Here is a 20,058-nt window from a genome sequence, read left to right as displayed (position 1 = left end):
GAGGGGATGGGTGTCTTTGTGACTGAACCACAGGATACCTTCCTGACCTCGACCAGATTTTTTTAATATCAGGTCTTAGTGCTTCCACTTAACCAAAGTTGGGATCATAGCAAGTCAGTAACCTCACTGCACCTTATAAGTACAATGAAGATATCAACACTGCATTCCTAGATAGTCACTGTGGAAATTAAATAAGACAACCCATGTAAAGTTTATACTCAGATATATTAAATTCTCAATAAGTGTAACTATGTTTATCATTTAAAAAATTAACTCTCAAAACTTCAGTTTCCTCATCTGCAAAAGGAAATGATGAGAGTATCTAAATGTTATGTTGTTACAATGATTAAATAAAATAGTATAGGTGAAGTGATTGGCATTGGAGTAAGTCATTGTTCTTGTTAGAATCTTGAATGTTACCATTCAAGGCAACACTTAAATGTATACTTAAAACACTCATGCAAAAACAATGTTAAAGAATTTCTTACTACCCAATGACATGTCAACATGCACAGACTTGAGCAATAAAAGCCCAAGTAATACTGGTCAAAAAGAATTCTAACAGAGAAACCCAGGAATGATGCCCTCTGCCCAGTCAGTCACATAATGGTAAAAAAATGGGCCAAACATGAGATCATAGGGGAGCCAAGGGTTGCTGATAGTACTGGGGGCATAATAAGGAGATAATAAATGGGAAGAAATCAGTAGGACCACAGAATAATGAGTTCATGCTTTGGAAGAATATTTTTAGAAGGTTATTTTGCCTCCTGTAGAGGGCAATGGAGAAAATCCCCCCAGGAAAATGAGTAATGTCAAAATCATGAAGTACTTCTCCGCAATTAGGACATGTTATCAGATGTAAACAAGTTGATTGGCCCATGTAGGCAAGCCATCACCTTTTTATTTGTTTTCAATTCCAAGGGATGATAAGGTAAAACAGCTAACAGGATACAAAGATGCAATAATCCAGGCCAGAGATCTTTTACACAAAGGGCCAGATAGTAGATATTTTAGGTTTATGGACAACAGGGTCTCTGTTGCAGCTACTCAACTTTTCCATTGCAATGGGAAAGCAGCCATAAACAATATGTAATCAAATGAATATAGCTGTGTTCTAACAAAACTTTACTTTACTTACAAAAACAGGTAGTGAGAAAAATTTGGCCCATGGGTTCTAGTTTGCCAATCCCTGGTCTAGGCTCTGGTTTTCAGACCTTTTCTTTCTTTTTTTTTTTTTTTTTTTTTTTTTTACGTGGAATTTCACTCTTGTTGCCCAGGCTGGAGTGCAATGGCACGATCTTGGCTCACTGCAACTTCTGCCTCCCAGGTTCAAGTGATTCTCCTGCCTCAGCCTCCTGAGTAGCTGGGATTATAGGCACGTGTCACCATGCCCGGCTAATTTTCTGTATTTTTAGTAGAGACAGAGTTTCACCATGTTGGCTAGGCTGGTCTCAAACTCCTGACCTCAGGTGATTTACCCACCTCAGCCTCCCAAAGTGCTGGGATTACAGGTCTGAGACACCACGCCCAGCCCTAAGACCTTTTCATCATTTAGTCTGTGAAGTCTGATACCAAATACAGGTGCCAAAGACTGGAAATCTAAACTGTGAGAGGTGTAAAAGCATGGGCTTATTCAACATTAAATCTTCAGCATCTCTTGTAGTGCCTGACACACAACAGGTACTCAATACAACTTTGGATGGATGGATGAATGAATGGACAGACGGACAAATGGATAGATGGACAGACAGGCAAACTGACACTAGCTTATGATTCCCTGTTTCTAAACAAGAACATCATCACAGTCAACAATAAATTAGCATTTATTGCATTCTTACTGTGTGCCATGCACTATTCCAAGTGCTTTGCCTGTGGTATCTCATTGATGTTTTACAATAACCTATGAGGTAGATACTATCATAGACCATTGGATTTTAGTAGTAACAATTTGTTGTCCTCAAGTTGTTAGTTGCTTAATCTTAAATGAGTTATTAAAGCTCATCTTCCCTGGTTCCTTCATATATTAATAGATATTTATGAGAATTTAAAGTACATATGAAAATCTCTATAAACTCTAAAGTGACATTCAAAGATTAAATAATTGTTGTTTCAGCCCTGCTCTGGTTGAGCATGGACCTGTGAGACAGTGCTGGATAGTAAGATTTTTACATTAGGTGTTTATAGGCCCAGTTGGCTCTGGACAAATTGGGAAACCTTAGGGCAAATTGTGGGACCTAAATATTACTACTATTGTTCACCATTATATCCTTAGAACCTAGGTGAGTGACTAACTCACAGCAGAAATTACATACATATTTCTTTATGGATAAACAAAAGGAGGGCTAAATAACAAACAGAGAAACAAATAAATGAGAAAATTTACCTGCCCCAGCCAAGGAAGGGCAATATGGTTATAGATATTCTGAGTCTTAATAGGTCCTCCCAGAAACTGAGGTATAGATCACTATATAAAATAATGGAACATGTCTAATCTACTTACTGCTGCCTCAAAAGCTGAGTCACTTTCATAATGGGTCAGAAAGACATTTTTCAGGACAACTTGGTAATTCATCTTTATTTCCTTGTATACACAGTACATTCCATTTAAAAAGAGATGCTAATGCATTTACGTTAAAGTATATAGATTTACAGCCTGAGATGAAATATATTCATAGATAGTATACCTTAATCCTGTTTAGGGAAAGTGAAGAATCAACTGGCATCAGATTAGTATTGATGAACTGTCACTCAGATTGACAAAGCAGCACAAGATACACTTCGCAAATACCCAAATCAAGCTAAAAAGCTCTGCAGATACAGGTTTTGACCCTTGCTTTTTTTCTTTTTTCTTTTTTTTTTTTTTAGATAATCGGTTCAACATCTAAGAACATACTCTTTGGCACTGACTACTTCAGTCTTCATAGACACTGTTTTTATTTATGTGATGTTTGTAGGGATAGAGGAACAAATTATTAAAGACTCACAAAATGTGCTTGCCCCTGGATTGGTAAGCAAACGGGGGGAGATACTAGATGCCCTCGAAGGTGTCATACCAATTCAGACTGGAAGAACACCTTTTAGCATACCTGTTTTTACAACTCTTGTCTGGTAGTGAAAATTGACTAGCTTCTGCTATCCTGTGGATTTCCATTTCCTATTAAGCAGGCATTTAAAATTGAGTCATACAGGAGTGATGGTCACTCTTCAAAATGGACTTCTTTGTGAGCTCTAAGGAACAGTTCTTCCTGCTTTAGTGATGTAAACTGTTAGGGACAGACAGTCAAGACAGAAGCCTCTACCCTGTGAGAAAAATAATGGATTATTTAGGAGATGTCTAATTGCAAGTGACACAAAGCAAAATTATTCTGGCTTTTTAAAAATTTCTTTAAAAATGGGAATTTGCAGACTTATCAATCACTGAGAAGTCTAGATATAACCGTCCCTGGTGCTTTTAACATCTTTCTCTCTTTTACAGGTTTTCTTTAGGCAGTTCTTCAGCAGAAACTATCTCAGAAGGAGAGACAGAAACACCTTCATTCAGGCAGCCATAGCAATCTTTGAAAGTAACTGATTAGCCCTGCTTGGGTGACATGCCCCTAGACCAAACACTCTTTCCAAGGAATCAGATATTCTGATTGGGAAGCCTGGATCGCATTCCCTTCTGTATCCTGGGGATTGGGGAGGGCCAAGTGAGCACCAGCCCCAGTAGATTTCTGCAAAGCAAATAAATGTTCTAGTGTCCAAAGGAAAGCTAAAGGATGTTGGATAGGCAAAGACATTGTAACTATCCCACCTTCCTCCTTTGTCTCAGATAGGATACCTTATTTTGAAGACCTTTCTTTGGACTTTGTTTCTTGCTAAGTCTGGAAGGCTTGCATTGGTCAGTGAGATGGTTAAATGAAGCTTCATTTTTTATTGCCCTGTCTTTTCTTCATAGCTATATTTTCTAACCCTGGTTATAAGCTAGAGTTTGATGCCTCTTATGAAGCATTAGAGGGAAAGGGAAATGGGAACTCAAGAATATTACACTTGCCATGGTTTGGGTTTATGTAACAAAGCGAGTGACCTGGAAAGTCTCTACCAGGTTTCAGAGGCCTTCATTCACTGAAGAACTGCCTTCTGAGTGGCATTTCCCCTTCAAAGAGGCCAAGCTCAGTTAATGCTACTATGGCACGTGTACCTTTAGATCCCATAGAGTGTCAAACATGGGTGTCTGGAGATGGGGGAAGCATAAAATACGATCATGGAGACATGCAAAATGTTAATTTTTATAAGAAACAGAATCCACCCCAGCTAGGTCATGGGAAAAGTGAGAGTATGCATTGCAAGGTTGTGAGAAGACAGTGCAGGAGCAATTTACATACGTTCAGTTAAGCATTATGAGATCTTCAGCTTCTAGAATCAAGGTATTCCCTCTGCCTCTCAGGGGCCACGTGACTTCTTTTTTCTCTGCTTTGCTTTCTCACATTTTCCCACAGAGATTGTACCTCTTGCACATCTTTCCACATGGCTGCCACGCCACAGAGAGGGCCTGGAAATCTTTGCTGAGGTGTGGGCCAAGGGTACTACCTTCTAGGGGCATGACACAGCCATCCTCTCTGAGAGATGGTCACCTCCCTAGTGATGACTCTGGTCTTCCAAGGAGCCCAGATCTCTAAATTTTTCTAAGTGTTCTAATTCTTCTAAATCTGCCTTCTCTTGAGCCTCCTTCCAAGTCACTCTTCTCTCCCCTCTTCCCCACAGGACAACCGGCCTACTCTCCACTAAGGTTAGGTGTTTACAGATGGCAGGAATAGCTATTGCTTTAAGGCAGTTTCTGCTTTTGACCCAATGAATGCCTTCTGTCGTAAAATTCAAATGCATCACTGGGGTCTGTTGGGGTGGGGTGGGAGGGAGAGCACCAGGAAGAATAGCTAATGGATGCTGAGCTTAATTCCTGGGTAATAAGTTGATCTGTGCAGCAAACCACCATGGCATGTGCTTGCCCATGTAACAAACCTGCACATCCTTGCACATCCTGCACATGTATCCTAGAATTTAAAATAAAAGTTGAAGAAAAAACAGGAAAGCAACAACAAAAACCTCAGATGCATTTTGCTGAGTCAGAGAAGCCAGACCCAAAACTCTTATCTACTGAATGATTCCATTTATATGATATGATAGAAAAGACAAAACCATAGGAGAATGGTGGAAGCCAGGATTTGGGGCTCAGGGGATGGGTGGAATACAAAAGGGGTAGCGCAAGGGAATTTTTGGAGTGATAAAATTGGGCTGTATTTGCTTATTGTGGTAGATACATGACTCATTTTCCTTTATGGAAACAACTAAACAAACATCAAGGATATGCAAAGGGCCTTCCTACATGCTTGAAATGGAGAGGAGTGGAAAATACAGAAACACAAATTGATGTTTTAAAAAATTTATTAAGCTGCAGACAAAGCTAAAGAGATGGGTTATGTCTGATTGTCATGTTAAATAGTAGGACTTCCTGACTGGGTGCAGTGACTCATGTTTGTAATCCCAGTGCTTTGAGCGGCTGAGGTGGGAGGATTGCTTGAGCCCAGAAGTTCAAGACCAGCCTGGGCAACATGGTGAAACCCTCTGTCTACAAAAAAAAAAAAAAAATTTAATTAACCAGGAATTGTGACATGTCCCTATAGTCAAGCTACTCAAGAGGCTGAGGTGGGACGATTGCTTGAGTTTAGGAATTTGCGGCTGCAGTCAGCTGTGATCACATCACTGCACTCAGCCTGGATGACAGACCAAGACTTTGGCTCTAATTTTTTTTTTTAATGCAGCTTTCTGTTGCAGGACACAGGGACTCGTCAAAGGTTGTAAACCCAGCCAAAGACCTGTCACAGTGGGCTTTGGGCACCAAACTGAGTGATTACAGGACAAAATAAAGAAGCTAGTGGAATGCTATTTCGCTGAGACCATTTAACTATAGGTTTAATTGTTTACTTACTTACTTACTGGAAAAGAAGTTATCCAGTATTGCAGTGGTATAGCTGATACTGACAGCTCATACCTCTCCCCTACAGAAGCTTCTTTTTCATTCTTCAGTTTTTCTGGCTTAAGTAAAATAGAATTCAAAATATCTAAGCTCCTGCTGCTTGTCTAGAAAAGTACAAAGACTCCCATAACAGGATCCTTGACTTTAAGTAGCTTATTTTGTGGAGAAGGCAAGACATAGTCAATGAAGACAATAAAATAAATGCTCATCCAAGACTTAAGTTAGGTATTATGGAAGCACAACAGAGGCAGCAATTGGTGATAACTGAGGGGAGACCAGGGAAGGCTTCATGATGGAAGTGGCATTTGACTTGGGCCTTATAGGATTTGATGCACTGTGGGGAACAAAAGGAAAGGAACAGTACTTTCTGGCTGAGAACACTGTAAGCAAAGGCAAGGACATGGGAAAACCCAGCCCCACCCAGCAGTCAGTGAAAGGATGCCTCAGTACATGAGAGCAAAGTGTCCAGCTAAATAATCACTAAAAAATGATTGTCAACTTTTGGTCATCTGGCTTACTACCGCTGAAAAGCTTTAAGTGAAGAACATGGCCATATGGAAATGTCAGTTTACTTCTCTTTCCTTCATCATGGATAGAATGGTATTAAACCTTAGGCAGGTTGAGCAACAAAATTCTCTTAAGGTGTCTCAAACAAATAATAAATAGGGACTTATTTTTCTGCCATAAAAGTAAGGTGATATGGTTTGGCTGTGTCCCCAGCCAAATCTCATCTTGAATTGTAGTTCCCATAATCACCACATGTTGTGGGAGAGACCCAGTGGGAGGTAATTGAATCACGAGGGCATTTAACTCCTTGCTATTCTCGTGATAGTGGGTTATCATGACATCTGATGGTTTTTTAAGGGGCTATTCCCCATTTTGCTCAAGACTTCTCTCTCCTGCCACCATGTGAAGAAGGACGTATTTGCTCACCCCTGCACCATGATTGTAAGTTTCCAGAGGCCTTCCCCCAGCCATGCTGAACCATGAGTCAATTAAACCTCTTTCCTTTAGAAATTACCCAATCTTCAGTATGTCTTTATTAGCAGCATGAGAACAGACTAATACATAAGCCAGTGGTAGACAGTTGCTGGCAGCTTAGTGGTATCTGGGTGAACATATCTGAACTCCTCTTGGTCTTTTTCTCATGGTCAGAAGATAAGATGGCTCACGCAGCTCCAGATATCATGCTGATATTCAGGTAAAAACACTGAAACTAGCCACATCTATACCCTCCTATGGACAGTAAAACTTTCTCAGTGCTCCTCCCCAGTAGAGAGCTACCTACATCTCTTTGAACAAAGTTGTGTCATATGTCCACCCCTAGCTTCATGGGAGTCTGGGAATGTAATTATTTAGCTGGGAATTTTGCTCCCGTGAATAATACTGGGATTTTCTTGGCCAGGGGAAAGGGGGAAATGGTTGGTGACAAGTAAATGACATGCTGGCCATACTGGGGATGAAGTCAGTGGACAAGGTAAAAAATTACATAATCAAAATTATCTATAAGTCACCTATAAAGCATGCTCATTTTAAAGCTTTCATAACAGGATTGTATTCAGAAATTAAATCATTTAAGTGTTTTAATGCTTTGAAACCTTCAATACTTTATTAAGATTTCAACTTGCTGGTTCTTACTTTTCAGGTCATCATCATCTTCATCTCTCATAAATGATTTTGTAAGTTTCTCCAATTATTTTTTAGACAGTGTTTCTCTGTGGTCCTCAATTAACGCTTCAATTTCCTTCTCCATAGGAAGGCATCACCACCCACTTGCTTGGTCACAGGAACAGCATGTTCTACTTTTTCAAAGACCAGCAAATTCTTAAAATTATACACATGTGTGTGGTTTTTGTTTTTTTTTTAGGTCTCACTGGCATCCATTGGCAATCATCACATCACAAACCATGTGAGTCTTGATTGCTCTCACACTGTGAGAGACACTTGAGAACTGAAATCTCCACTGAGGACACAGCGTATCATGGCTCCCATCTCACCCTCACTCCCAGGTGGAAGGGCAGGCAGAATCAATGTTCTTTTTAACTTGATCACATGGTTCATATTTATTCTCTTCCTCTCCCTCTACACTGTTGGCCTGATTCTGGCCACCTGTCCCACTGAGGTCTGGAGGGTAGATATGGATGGAGAGCAACATTTACCTCATTCTTAGGACATACAGTGCATCATCTTGGAGAACCAAGAGGTCTCCCTTGAGCACAGCTCTCTGACGGTGATGTCAAGCAGTCTTCTCAGCTTGTCACTGATGCTTTGTTTGCCTCTACTATCCTTACCTGGAGGTTGCCTTGTTCCAGAATGTTCCATCAGTGTTAAACACAACCAATGAGTTGAAATTGTTTGTTATACTGTGCAGTTTTATTTACTATCAAAAATGATGTACTCATAAGAAACTGAAATGAAATTGCTTGCTGCTTGGATGGTTCCTTTTATTTTTTTTCAAGTTTTGGCTTAATGATACACTGAGCATGAGTTCTGGTCTATTGATTTCCAGAGTAGAGTTTGCTTAATTAAACTACTTGTCTCTTCATATCTTGCCAGGATGTTTTTATACGTGAATCTTAAATTGCCCTGCAGTTTCACATCCTACACAATGTTTAAAATGTGTACTTTGATGGTATGGCTAGTTCAGTTAAATTGTTAGAGTATTCAAAAGCGAACATCTTATTTTATCCTTCTCCATTGTTAATATTCAAATTATTGAATGATACTCTTTTATCTTTCTGGCTTTACTGTCTATTCTTGTCTTCATCACTATCTTTTATCATAATAAAATATATCTACCATATACTTTGATATGCCAGACATATATAGCATTTTATGATGTATTGAGTTTTTATATATATGTAATATATCTCATATATACATGTGTGTATATGTGTGTATATGTATGTGTGTGTATATACACACATATATAGTCACTAATCCTCACAATAGCTTTATGAGAGAAGTACTACTCTTCTATTTCACAAAGGAGGAAACTGAAGCTAGAAGAAGCAAATTAACTTGCCTAGTATCATATTCCTCTTCACAGTCTTCATGGAGAACCCTGAACTTTCACACTGTGTTTTCAGCATTCACATGTGTAAAAATTCCCAACCTAAATGAATCCAAACATTCACATTATGCATGCCTATGTTCAGGCAACTGAACACATACACCTCTATCCAGCCTGTGCCACACAGCAGGCTGGTGCCTATATAAAAATGTGGTTACTAACCACCGCTAGGTCTTCAGTATCTGGCAGCCAACATCCAGTACCCAGCTACCTCATGGTAATTCTCTTGTCAAAAAGTTGTAACTCTTGCTGTATTCATTTCTTCATCTTTTGCCTCTTCTTGTGCCCACAACAGTTTGCCTTCAGCTTTTGATAGAATGTCTCTTGAGATGTAAGTGTCTATGTTGCCAAATCCAATGGACTTTTCTATTCCTTTCCTTAATTTCCAGCACCGTTTAACACAGATAAACTGTTCCCTGCTTCTTGAAATACATACTTCTTTCTCTTGGCTTCTGTGTTACCCCATTCCTGGTCTTCTTTCTACCTCCCTAGCCTTTATTTATTTATTTTTTTCCATTTTCCTTTGATGGCTCATCCTTCCATACCCAAAATTAAAATGTTGGAGTCCCTTAAAATTCTGACGTTGGCTCTCCTTTTACATTACTCTAACCATTCCTTGGATCATAACACCCTTCCCTTGGTGTCCAACTCATCTACATGCCAGTGACTCTCAGTAATAGCACTTCCCCAGCAAAACCTTCCCAGGTCCTCTGCTGCTAGGCTAAGCCCCCTGTTCAGTGTTCCATCAGCTTCTTGTCCTATTTCATAGGATTTGCAACAGTTTCTCAGTTCTTTTTCCAATAGTACTCTTCTGAGGAATTATTTTTCAGGCTTTTTTCTTTTTCTTAATCACACCCCTCCCATGAAATCTTACTATCACAGATATACTAGATATCCATTTATGTACTATGTAAAGTATTTATATAGATGTTTATATGTATATATTGCTATATATCTCTAGATATAGATATACAACTGTGCTTTATACATAAATACAGTAAGATTTCTTTTGCTCCCCAAGAACCAATTTTTGTCCCCTTGAGGATAACATCACCCCCATTGAAAATGTGTGATTTACAATATTCGTTATTTTTAAAAATAGATTTAAATATTTTTGTAATATCCACCTGGATTGTTACAATAAAACTTATTAAGAGCAAAGATTGTCTTCTTACTGAACATTGCCTCAGCACTGTGCCATTCACATAATAGGTGCTCGTTAACTATTTATTGGCAACAAATATTACAACACTCAGAATGGCTGTAGATTTTATGTGCATTTTAAATATTTTTTTCTTAATTTGCAATTCCTAAATAAGAAAGCCCGAGCCTACTTTCCCCCACAAAATTATGTCTGACGTAGGCTCTACATAAATATTTGTTGAATGAATTAATTTTATCTGTACTTTTTGGATAAGAAGAATCTGTCCTGATTCCTAAAAAGAAAATATTTGGTATGTATCCTAGAAACTATTTGTAATGACTGCAGATGTTTTGCATTAGAAGTTTATTAAATGCTACCAGCAGCCTGGGGAGACACAATGGGATTCAATTACCTCAAGTGACTATTTCTACTGAAAGTTACTTTCTAGCATCTGTGCATTGTTCATGACTGGGAAGCTTTTCAGAAGCTGACAGCCACCTACCATGTGCTTAATCCCAACACTTGTGGAAAATCTGCATCCTCGTTGATCACTCAGTTCATTTTAAATCTTTGGTTAAACATAGCCCAACTCATTTCCTTAAAAAGAATTTTTCACTTTTAGGAGAAGGCCAAAAATTCATGTTAGGAATTAAGTACAAAAACCTCTGTTTCTAAGGCATTTCCTGTGGTTAGTTGTCCCATAACTCACTCTTCTACAACTAACATATGTGCTGTAGAGAAGACTGGTTTGTAGGAAAATGGGTCTCAGATATTAAAGAGTATTTAAATATCAGATTGCAACCATGTTTACTAGCCTGGACTTATAGACACAAAAACTATATCTCACATATGTTGGAAATCTTTAAACAATGGGAGCTACATGAAGATACCTTTAGCTAAAACTTTGGAGTAACCAGAAAATTATCTTGCACAGAAGACAGTGTTCATTACTCAAGAATTATTAGTTTATTCATAATTTTTCAAAAATATTCCTGGTAAATGTCATGGGAGATTAAATTTTCTTTGTCATGGTTCTTGCTCCTTCATAAGAAAAATATAGTTGGATTCAGAGCAGCTTCCTTTATTAAGTAAAGGCAATTTCTATTGTGACTTAAATATCAAATACCAAAATAGCTGAATATTATTTGTGGAGTATAAAGTTTCAATGGGCATGGCTGGTTTTGAGCATTAATTACTTGGCTTTGACTGTCTGTTTCATCTCCTCCTATGGGCCCTGTGATCATCCTTCAGTTTGCTTCTTGTCCAACACATCACCAGATCCCATTGGTTTTCCTCTTAAATATTTCCTCAGCCATCCACTCTTCTGTGTCCTCACTACCAATCATATGATCCCATCTACCACCGTCTCTCGCCTGGCTTCTCCTTATTACCCTTGCCTTCCTTAAGTGTCTTTTCCATGACATAATGTCTCAGTCAGCCTGGGCTGCTATAACAGATACTATAGACTGGATGTCCTAAAAAACAGAAATTTATTTTTTTACAGTTCTGGAGTCTGAGATCAGGGTGCCAGCATTGTCAGGTTTGGTGGGGTCCTTCATGTTGGCTTGCGGACATCCGTCATTTTACTGTATCCTCACGTGGCAGAGAAAGAGCACTAGTCTTTTCTTCTTCTTCTGAGGACACTAATCCCATCATGGACACTCTACCCTGATGACCTCATCTAAACCTAATTATTTCCCGAAGGCCCCACCTCCTAATACCATCACATTGAAGGCTAGGGTTTCAACATCTGAATTTTGGGGGGACACAACAAGTAATTCATAACATGCAGCCACAGTGATCGTTGAAAAATGCCAGGTGGATCAAATCAGATCCCCTGCTTAAAGCCTTCACTGTGGTCTCTGAGGCTCTGCACTCCCTGGGCCAAACTTTCTCTCTAGTCTCACCACATAATGTTCATCTCTTGCTAAGAATGGCCCAGCAACACCAGTCTTTTTTTTTTTTTTTTTTTTTTTTTTTTCCAGACGGAGTCTTGTTCTATCTCTCAGGCTAGAGTGCAGTGATGGGATTTCAGCTCACTCCAACTCCCAGGTTCAAGCAGTTCTCCTGCCTTAGCTTCCTAAGTAGTTGGGATTACAGGCTAATGCCACCACACCTGGCTAATTTTTGTATTTTTAGTAGCAACAAGGTTTCACCATGTTGGCCAGGGTGGTCTCAAACCCCTGACCTCATGATCTGCCCACCTCAGTCTCCCAAAGTAATGGGATTACAGGCGTGAGCCACTTCGCCTGGCCCAGTCTTCTTTATTAGTGGGAATTTCCCAACTGTGAAGCCTTTCCATAGTCTTTTCTACTGCTACATTCTGCTCTTGACTAGTTAAGTTCTAATTTTTTTTCAAATATCAGCAAAACTTCACTCTTTTAGGAAACTTATCTGCCAAACCAGGTTGTGACTTCAAGTTTTATACTTTCAAAGACACATTTATTTTCTTTATCACTACTATATATTTTCATTTCTGAGATTAATTACTAGGTTTTTTGGCATTTTTTGTTTTGCTTTTTGTTTGGTTTTTTTTTTTGAAATGGAGTTTTCACCCTTGTTGCCCAGGCTGGAGTGCAAAAGCACAGTCTTGGCTCACTGCAACCTCCACCTCCTGAGTTCAAGCGATTCTCCTGCCTCAGCCTCCCGAGTAGCTGGGATTACAGGCATGCACCACCACGCCTGGCTAATTTTGTATTTTTGGTAGAGAGGATTTCTCCATGTTGCTCAGGCTGGTTTCGAACTCCTGACCTCAGGTGACCCGCCCACCTCGGCCTTCCAAAATGCTGGGATTACAGGCATGAGCTACCCCGCCCAGCCGATTACTAGTTATTTAAACCAATTATTGTACACTAGTGAAGGACACCATATTATACTGTGACCTTCTTACCTCTTTGCTTCTCCACTAGAGCCTCCTGCTTGATATAGATTTAAGTTAATTGAACTTTGAGTTCACCAACATACTGTGCTCCTTTCCTGGTGCATAGAGTTTATCCAATCAGTTATATCTGGAAAATAATAAAATAACAGGGGTGGAAGGAACCTTAAAGATTATGTAATCTACCCAAATGGAGAAATAATGCTAAAGGGAAAGTTGTCAAAGGCCATGCAATGAATATGCAAAATTAGAACCGAAAATCAGGTTTTTGGTTTCTCAGTATTTGGGTATTTCAAGAAACAAAATTATTTTTCTTCCATTTTCTTATCACCATTCTCTAGATTGACTTCCTTTCTCCATTTTATAATCTAATATGGATATAAAACTATATCCTTATCTTGTCAAGTAAAATATCATTGTTATTAAAGTTATCATTCAGGTTCTATATACCCGAGCAATGTGAAGTAGAAAACTGACATTTTTGCCTCAAACCTTATTCATCAGATATTTTAACTCTGCCTTTTGAAACTGTTGAACATTTTGGCACCGAGGTTTAAACCCAAAGATGATTTTTAGCTCATATTCATTAATGCAAAAGCACTAATCATAATTATACCAATATTAATCATATTCATCAGGAAAAAATTTATCAAAGCAAACTCTGTTAAGCTAGTTTAAATTCTTAATCAATTTTATAAATAGTATACTTAAGTAATTTCTGATTTTTAAAAGAACATTTCTTGAATTCTTACTTTTGAGATCAGTTCTTCATGTACAAGAAGTGATTCATCATAAATTTTCTGTATCAAATTTCAGTGATGGTATTTGCTGTCCTAGTAATTTTTCTGTCCAGTGTTTCTCCCAAATCCAATTTTCCTGTGTGACATTTTGCAGATCTAAATTTTTCTTTCAGTATTTAGTCCACAGCAATTTTTACATGTATATAGTTTTAGATAATTTGTCATTTTTCATAAAATTTAATTTTCTCAGGTCAATCTGTCAATCTTTGGAGTTTTAAAGAATTACAGCATTTTTAGGGTTTTGATGTTTTAGTTAAGTTTCATTTTTGCTGTCTGCCATTTTATCTATTATGAGGTTTATTTTCTGGTGATTATTTCTACCTATTAAATGCAGTTTAAATCGGATAAAAGTCTGTTACTTTTTTTTTTCCTTAAATGCTGAGAAAATGTTTTGCGATTTCCTTTGATACTACAGTATTATTTTTTCTTCTCATTAGAAAAAAGAGATTGCTAAAGGCAATTATCTGCTTGGGTAAGATTGTAAATCTCATAACATTTTAGATTTGGGGGTTAACAGTTTAACTCTGATGCTTATCCCTCATTTAAGAATTGGGGAAATCCAAAACCAGAGATTTTTTTGCCTAAGATCATAGAGATAGGACTAGATTTCAGTTCTCTTGACATCCAGGACACTTTGAGGGAAAAGTATGACAGAACTGAGATCTGTACTTGAGTATCCTTTCTGGAGAGGAGAAGCTGGCTTTTTGTTACTAAGGCAGTGGAGTGCATTTGAGATTTTATTTTATTTTATTTTTTTACAAGTTTACCCCCTACCTGTGCTAGCAGGGAAAAGAGCCATTGAGCTGATCTTTATGGTGATTCAGAACACTTTAGATAGATCCTGTCACATGCTTGATAAGTTCCTGATTGATTGTATGGAATTAAGTTATTGGGCAGAGAACCAGCTAATGGAAACACATTGATGAAATCATTTTTGAGAGACATTAAATGGAACTTAAAGCTGAAATGACTTTATGGATTTTTCACTCAAACTGTTTATGAACATTTATTGCCATCAAATTATATTGTGTCAAAAGAGGGAATCAATAGGTATGGTTTTAATAGAAACCTTTTTGAAATAATAAAATTGAGAATAATTCATTATCTGAGAAAACGGAGAGAGGATGGGTTGGGGAAATTCATCCTGAAGGATGATTGTCTACTCTGGAGCTTCTGTGAAAGTGAAAAATGGTGTGAAAATCAGAAACCTGATAGCACTTGGAAAGAAATGGTCTTTTTGAAGAGTATTAATATCTCATCTCATTATAGATGTGAATTGTTTTGAGAAGAAAGGTGATTGAGGATTTAGCAAGCATTGCATTGCTTGATGGCATAAACATTGATATTTGCTCATATCTCATAAAAAGATGAAGATGTAAAGGAGTGAAAATCTGCTGAGGGAGACAGTCTAGAGGAGTGATCAAAGGCATCGGTTTTAGAACGGAAAGATTAGAGTTCAAATCCCACTCCTCACTCAAACACCCCTCCCACTTCCACTTAGTTGTGTGACCATAGGACAAATTTCCTGACTTCCCTGAGCCTCAAAGATACTAACAGTCTCCACTTCATAGGGTTATTCTGGTGATCATATGAGAAAGTAGAATATCCAGTACAGTTTCTAGTTCATAGTAAATGCTTTAAAAATGTTCTTTTGGAAAGAGTCATAGAAGATCTGGATAAGAAGAAGGACGAATAAGAATCATAAACATTATATAATATTACTGCTGATTGCTTTGTGACAGAGATCTCATTCAGCCTTCCAAGATTCCCAGGAGATAAAGGTACCTTCAACACACTTTCTTTTGAGAGAGGGAAACTGAATATCACGGAGGTTGAACTTCATGCCCAAGGTCACTCCACTAATGAGTGGCTTTGAAATCTTTCCCTAAGAAGTCTTATCAATGAGTCTGCCCTCCAGTACGTGGAACATATGGACCCCCATTGGCCAAAATCCAGCAAGAACATAATCACAGTATTTGGTTGGACCGTGGGAGCTGAGGGAGTGGGAGCTGAGGGAGCATGAGCGTCTTGTTCTTCACTTCCTTTCTACATCCAAAACCTGTCAATCATTTGCCACCTCTACCTGTCAGAGCCTATCCCTCTAGATTTTGCTGGCTTGCCATTCAGTGGGCACCAGCTTACCCTGGCACTGAGAAAGCAATAATTTAATACTCCCATAGAAGCATCAGTACCATTTGGAAATGAGTCCAGTAGAAGCCTTCAGAACCTAAAATCAACCTGGCTATATCCCATATATGACCTTGTCTCTGCCCACACAGAGCTTAAGATCTAGTTGACAGAACACCACACCATTTTAAAGCATGTTCTTTGTTGAATATAATGGAGCATTTCTAAACATGATAACAATGTAAGAGGATTATAAAAATTCACACATGGAAGCAAGATATTCTCCCCTCCTTACAGCATCAAAGTACACCAAATGTATAAAAAAGAAACACTTCAAAGTACAGGATACTGCCTCAGCTAAGTTTAATTGAAAAACTAATATCTAGTGCAGTTGTCTGTGATAAACTGAGGTTTAAATGATTTGAAAACACTTTGGGAGCAGACAAATCAGATAATCGCTATCTTTATGGCTGCAAAGGTTCGAATGGTGTTGACAAGTTGTAAAGATAAAAGCTTATAGCACAGTCAAGAGCTAACTGTCTAGATTGGGTTTGGGATCAATGTTAATACTCAAAGTGTAAAAGCTCTGAACTTCAAATGATCTCTCATAGTGTTCTGTTTTGCTTAACTTTTCAAGATGATAATGTAGAACTTTATTTACTGAAAAACTTTTGGTAGTCGTTAGGCGAATACTAACCCACTGCGTAGATGTCATATGTGTTATGTGATTTGTGCCATGCATTGCAATAACAGAGCTTTGGTTGCTGTTTTTCAAAACATTTCCAGTTGAGTGACTATTAATAGTTTCTGAGAGACAAGAGTCAGACCTTACCATTTCTAGGCATCTTTTCCTTTCTGAAGCCGAGATGGAATTTGCCTCATGGCTTCACTCTGATCTCAGAAAGAATGTTTTCGAAAGAAGTTCCTTGTTTTTTCAAAAGCTGTTTGCATGAGTGGTTCAATGCTTTCCTATCATGGAGCTCTAAAGCTGCTGGAAAAATATGTGGGAATTGGGTTGTATAATGGATTCGCTGCATTTAGCTCCAATCAGTGTGCTGATTGTGCCTCCAGGTGACTCCAGTATCTCCAATCTCTGTTTGCTTTTCTCTTTTGTTTACAGGAGCGGAGGGCACAGTGTTCCCTAAATCTATAGAAACACCTAATGTCAGGGCAGAGCCCTTCAAGGAACTAAGGTAAACTTCTGACTTTGGTTTGCATTGATTAATGGCTATCGCCTTGCTCTGTGCAACTGGCCAATGATTCATTCTGAATAAATAATAAGTGTCACAACGTGAATACATAAATTAAAAGAGGTTGGAGAGAACCAGAAGGTAAGCTACAACCAAAAGAAAATTTTCTTTGAGAACTTAAAATTGAGGATCTGGGTGGGGTAAAAGGTTGCCCACTTTGTGAAATTTAGATTCATTCATTTGGAATGTTTGTTATCTGCTGTATTTTGTGGTATCCAAAATCTATCCAGTTAGAGAACTAGTTGGTAATTGGTTCTGATCAGCCCAAAGAAAAATGATATCTAAAAGAAGCTGAAGTCTAAATATAATACAGATGTCTTACTGTGTAACAAACTCTCCACTACTTGGGGTGGTATGGTACTAGACAGAACCGCCTTCTGCAGATGTTCCAGGTGCTGATGTTAATCTTCAAATATTTATAAATGCGCTGCCTTAGCAGAGAATGACTCTGAGATGCTGTGTACTCAGCACCAGCAACTAAGGAAAACACAAAAGAACAGATAGATGGATAAACAGACAGACAGACAGACAGAGGGCCTGGAAACCATTCCAGCCACCAAACAACCATCCGATTGTCCCTCCCCACAAAAGGTATTTAAAACGGTATGTTGAAACAAATAGAACTATTCTTTCTATTGCTTCAGTTATTCATCATAATTGTGATGAATTCAGTGAACACTGGCTTTTTTTTTTTTTCCATTTCTGGTAGTTCTTTTACCTAAAAGCAATCATAAATCACCAAATGACCATTTATGGCACTGAATAACTATTTCATAATAGACATCAATCATAGGCACATGTACTTGCATTGCACAAATCATATCTACTCTTTCATGATGCAGTCTGAAGATCTATGCTTTGCTAAAAAAGCAAGAGCCATGTTCGAGCTTGTGTTTCTCTTAACAGAAGCACATGCTCAGTAAGTGGAAAATGTATCACCTCATTATAAAACCCATAGCATTTTTTGCAAAGTCTGTAAGTCTGGATGGCTGTAAGGAATAAATTGGGCCAAAGGCAGAGGACAGTTGGTGGAGAATGAGTATCTTTTCATAACAAAATCCCACATAGAGTGGGCTGTATTTTTAAGATTACACATCACACCACAAGGTTCTACTTTTTACTAGCATAACCATCTTCAGCAGAGCTTCCACATGAACTTACCTGATTCTCTGTCAGCTAGTTCCTATGTTTCATATAAGGTACTGAAGCTAGAATCTTTTAAGCAAATGTATCTGAGTAAACTTGCATGTTAGGACTCTACGAGAAAGAGTTATTGCCTGAGAGTACAATGAACCCTCACATTTGTGATGGAAGAGGTCTTTCGAGACAAGCTAATGAGTGGCCTTGTTCCCTTTCTTTTCACAGTCCTCTGTAGAAGCAGGTTTCTTACAGAACTAGTCAGTAATTAGTGATGATTAGCCCCAAGAAAAAGTGCTGTCTAAAAGAAGCAGGACTCTAAATACAATACAGATAATTTTCTATGGAACAAAGCTTTTCATTACCTAGAAGATTTGGGAAATATAAGAGGAAAGGAGTTAGGCTGCCTTATCTTTAAGCAGTAAAGTAAATCTTCTGTAGTTAAAAACAAACCCAACCCAAACCAGGGAAACAAAAAGACAACTCTCCAAGCATTAGCCCACTCTAGAGATGCATAGCCTAAAGAACATGGAGCAGAGTATTTGCACATGTTATGCTGGAGGCATAATTGTAGTGTTTGTTACACAACTTTTAAACAACCTTGAAACTTGCCTTTAAAAAGTTAAACCTCCACAATTTACACGTAAATCTCCTAAGTCCAGTGCAACAAAATAAATAAAGATTTTGTGTAGTTGGTTTATCTTCCGTGCTTCTTCTAAAGTTATAGGTATGTCCCACAGAGGCTAGAAAGCATGAAATTTTTAAAAATAATTTCAATTTTCATTTTAGATTCCAGGATACACGTGTAGGTTCGTTACATGAGTACACTGCATGATGCTGAGGTTTGGAGTACAAATGATCCATCACCCAGGTAGTAAGAGTAATACCCAATAGGTAGTTTTTCAGCCTTTTGCCTTTTCTCTCTCCTCATCTAGTAGTCCCTCCGTGTCTTTTGTTCCCATCTTCATATTCATGTGTATCCAGTGCTCAGCTCCCACTTATTAGTGAGAATGTGCAGTATTTGGTTTTCTGTTCCTGTGTTAATTTGTTTAAGATAATGGCCTTCAGCTATATTCATGTTGCTGCAGAGAACATGATTTTGTTATTTTTTTATGGCTTTGTAGTGTTCTATGGTATATATGTACCACATTTTCTTTGTCCAGTCCATCACTGACAGACATCTAGGTTGATTTTTGTGTCTTTACTATTGTATATTGCAATGAATATACAAGTGCCTATGTCATTTTGATAGAACAATTTATTTCCCTTTGGGTATATATCCAGTAATGGGATTGCTGGGTCAATTGGTAATTGTGTTGTCAGTTCTTTGAGAAATCTCCAAATAATGGCTGAAGTAATTTACATTCCCACAGCAGTGTATAAGCATTCCTTTACTCCACAGTCTCACCAGCCTCTGTTGTTTTTTGACTTTTTAATGATAGTCATTCTGAGTGATGTGAGATAGTATCTCATTGTGGTTTTGATTTGTGGTGTGCAGCATTTTTCATGGTTTTTGGCCATGTGTATGCCTTCTTTTGAGAGGTGTCCTTTTATTTCTTTCACTTTTTAATGGGGTTGTTTTTTGCTTGTTGAATTAAGTTCTTTATAGATATTATATCTTTGTCAGATATTAGAC

General features: G+C 38.1%; 1 protein-coding gene across 3 annotated transcripts in view; it reads left to right on the top strand.

Annotated features, from left to right (window-relative positions):
* The window catches only part of SGCD (sarcoglycan delta), a 426,107-nt gene that overhangs the window by 300,477 nt on the left and 105,572 nt on the right, over positions 1–20,058 (top strand). For all 3 annotated transcript variants that reach the window (XM_050793959.1, XM_050793958.1, XM_050793960.1), the window contains one exon: positions 17,156–17,228. In XM_050793959.1, the coding sequence (XP_050649916.1) occupies positions 17,156–17,228 (73 nt within the window). The remainder of the gene's footprint in view (positions 1–17,155; positions 17,229–20,058) is intronic.

Source organism: Macaca thibetana, chromosome 6, assembly GCF_024542745.1.
Source record: "Macaca thibetana thibetana isolate TM-01 chromosome 6, ASM2454274v1, whole genome shotgun sequence".
NCBI lineage: Eukaryota > Metazoa > Chordata > Mammalia > Primates > Cercopithecidae > Macaca > Macaca thibetana.
The sequence above is the reverse complement of the archived record's forward strand: the minus strand, read 5'-3'. Positions and strand labels throughout refer to the sequence as shown.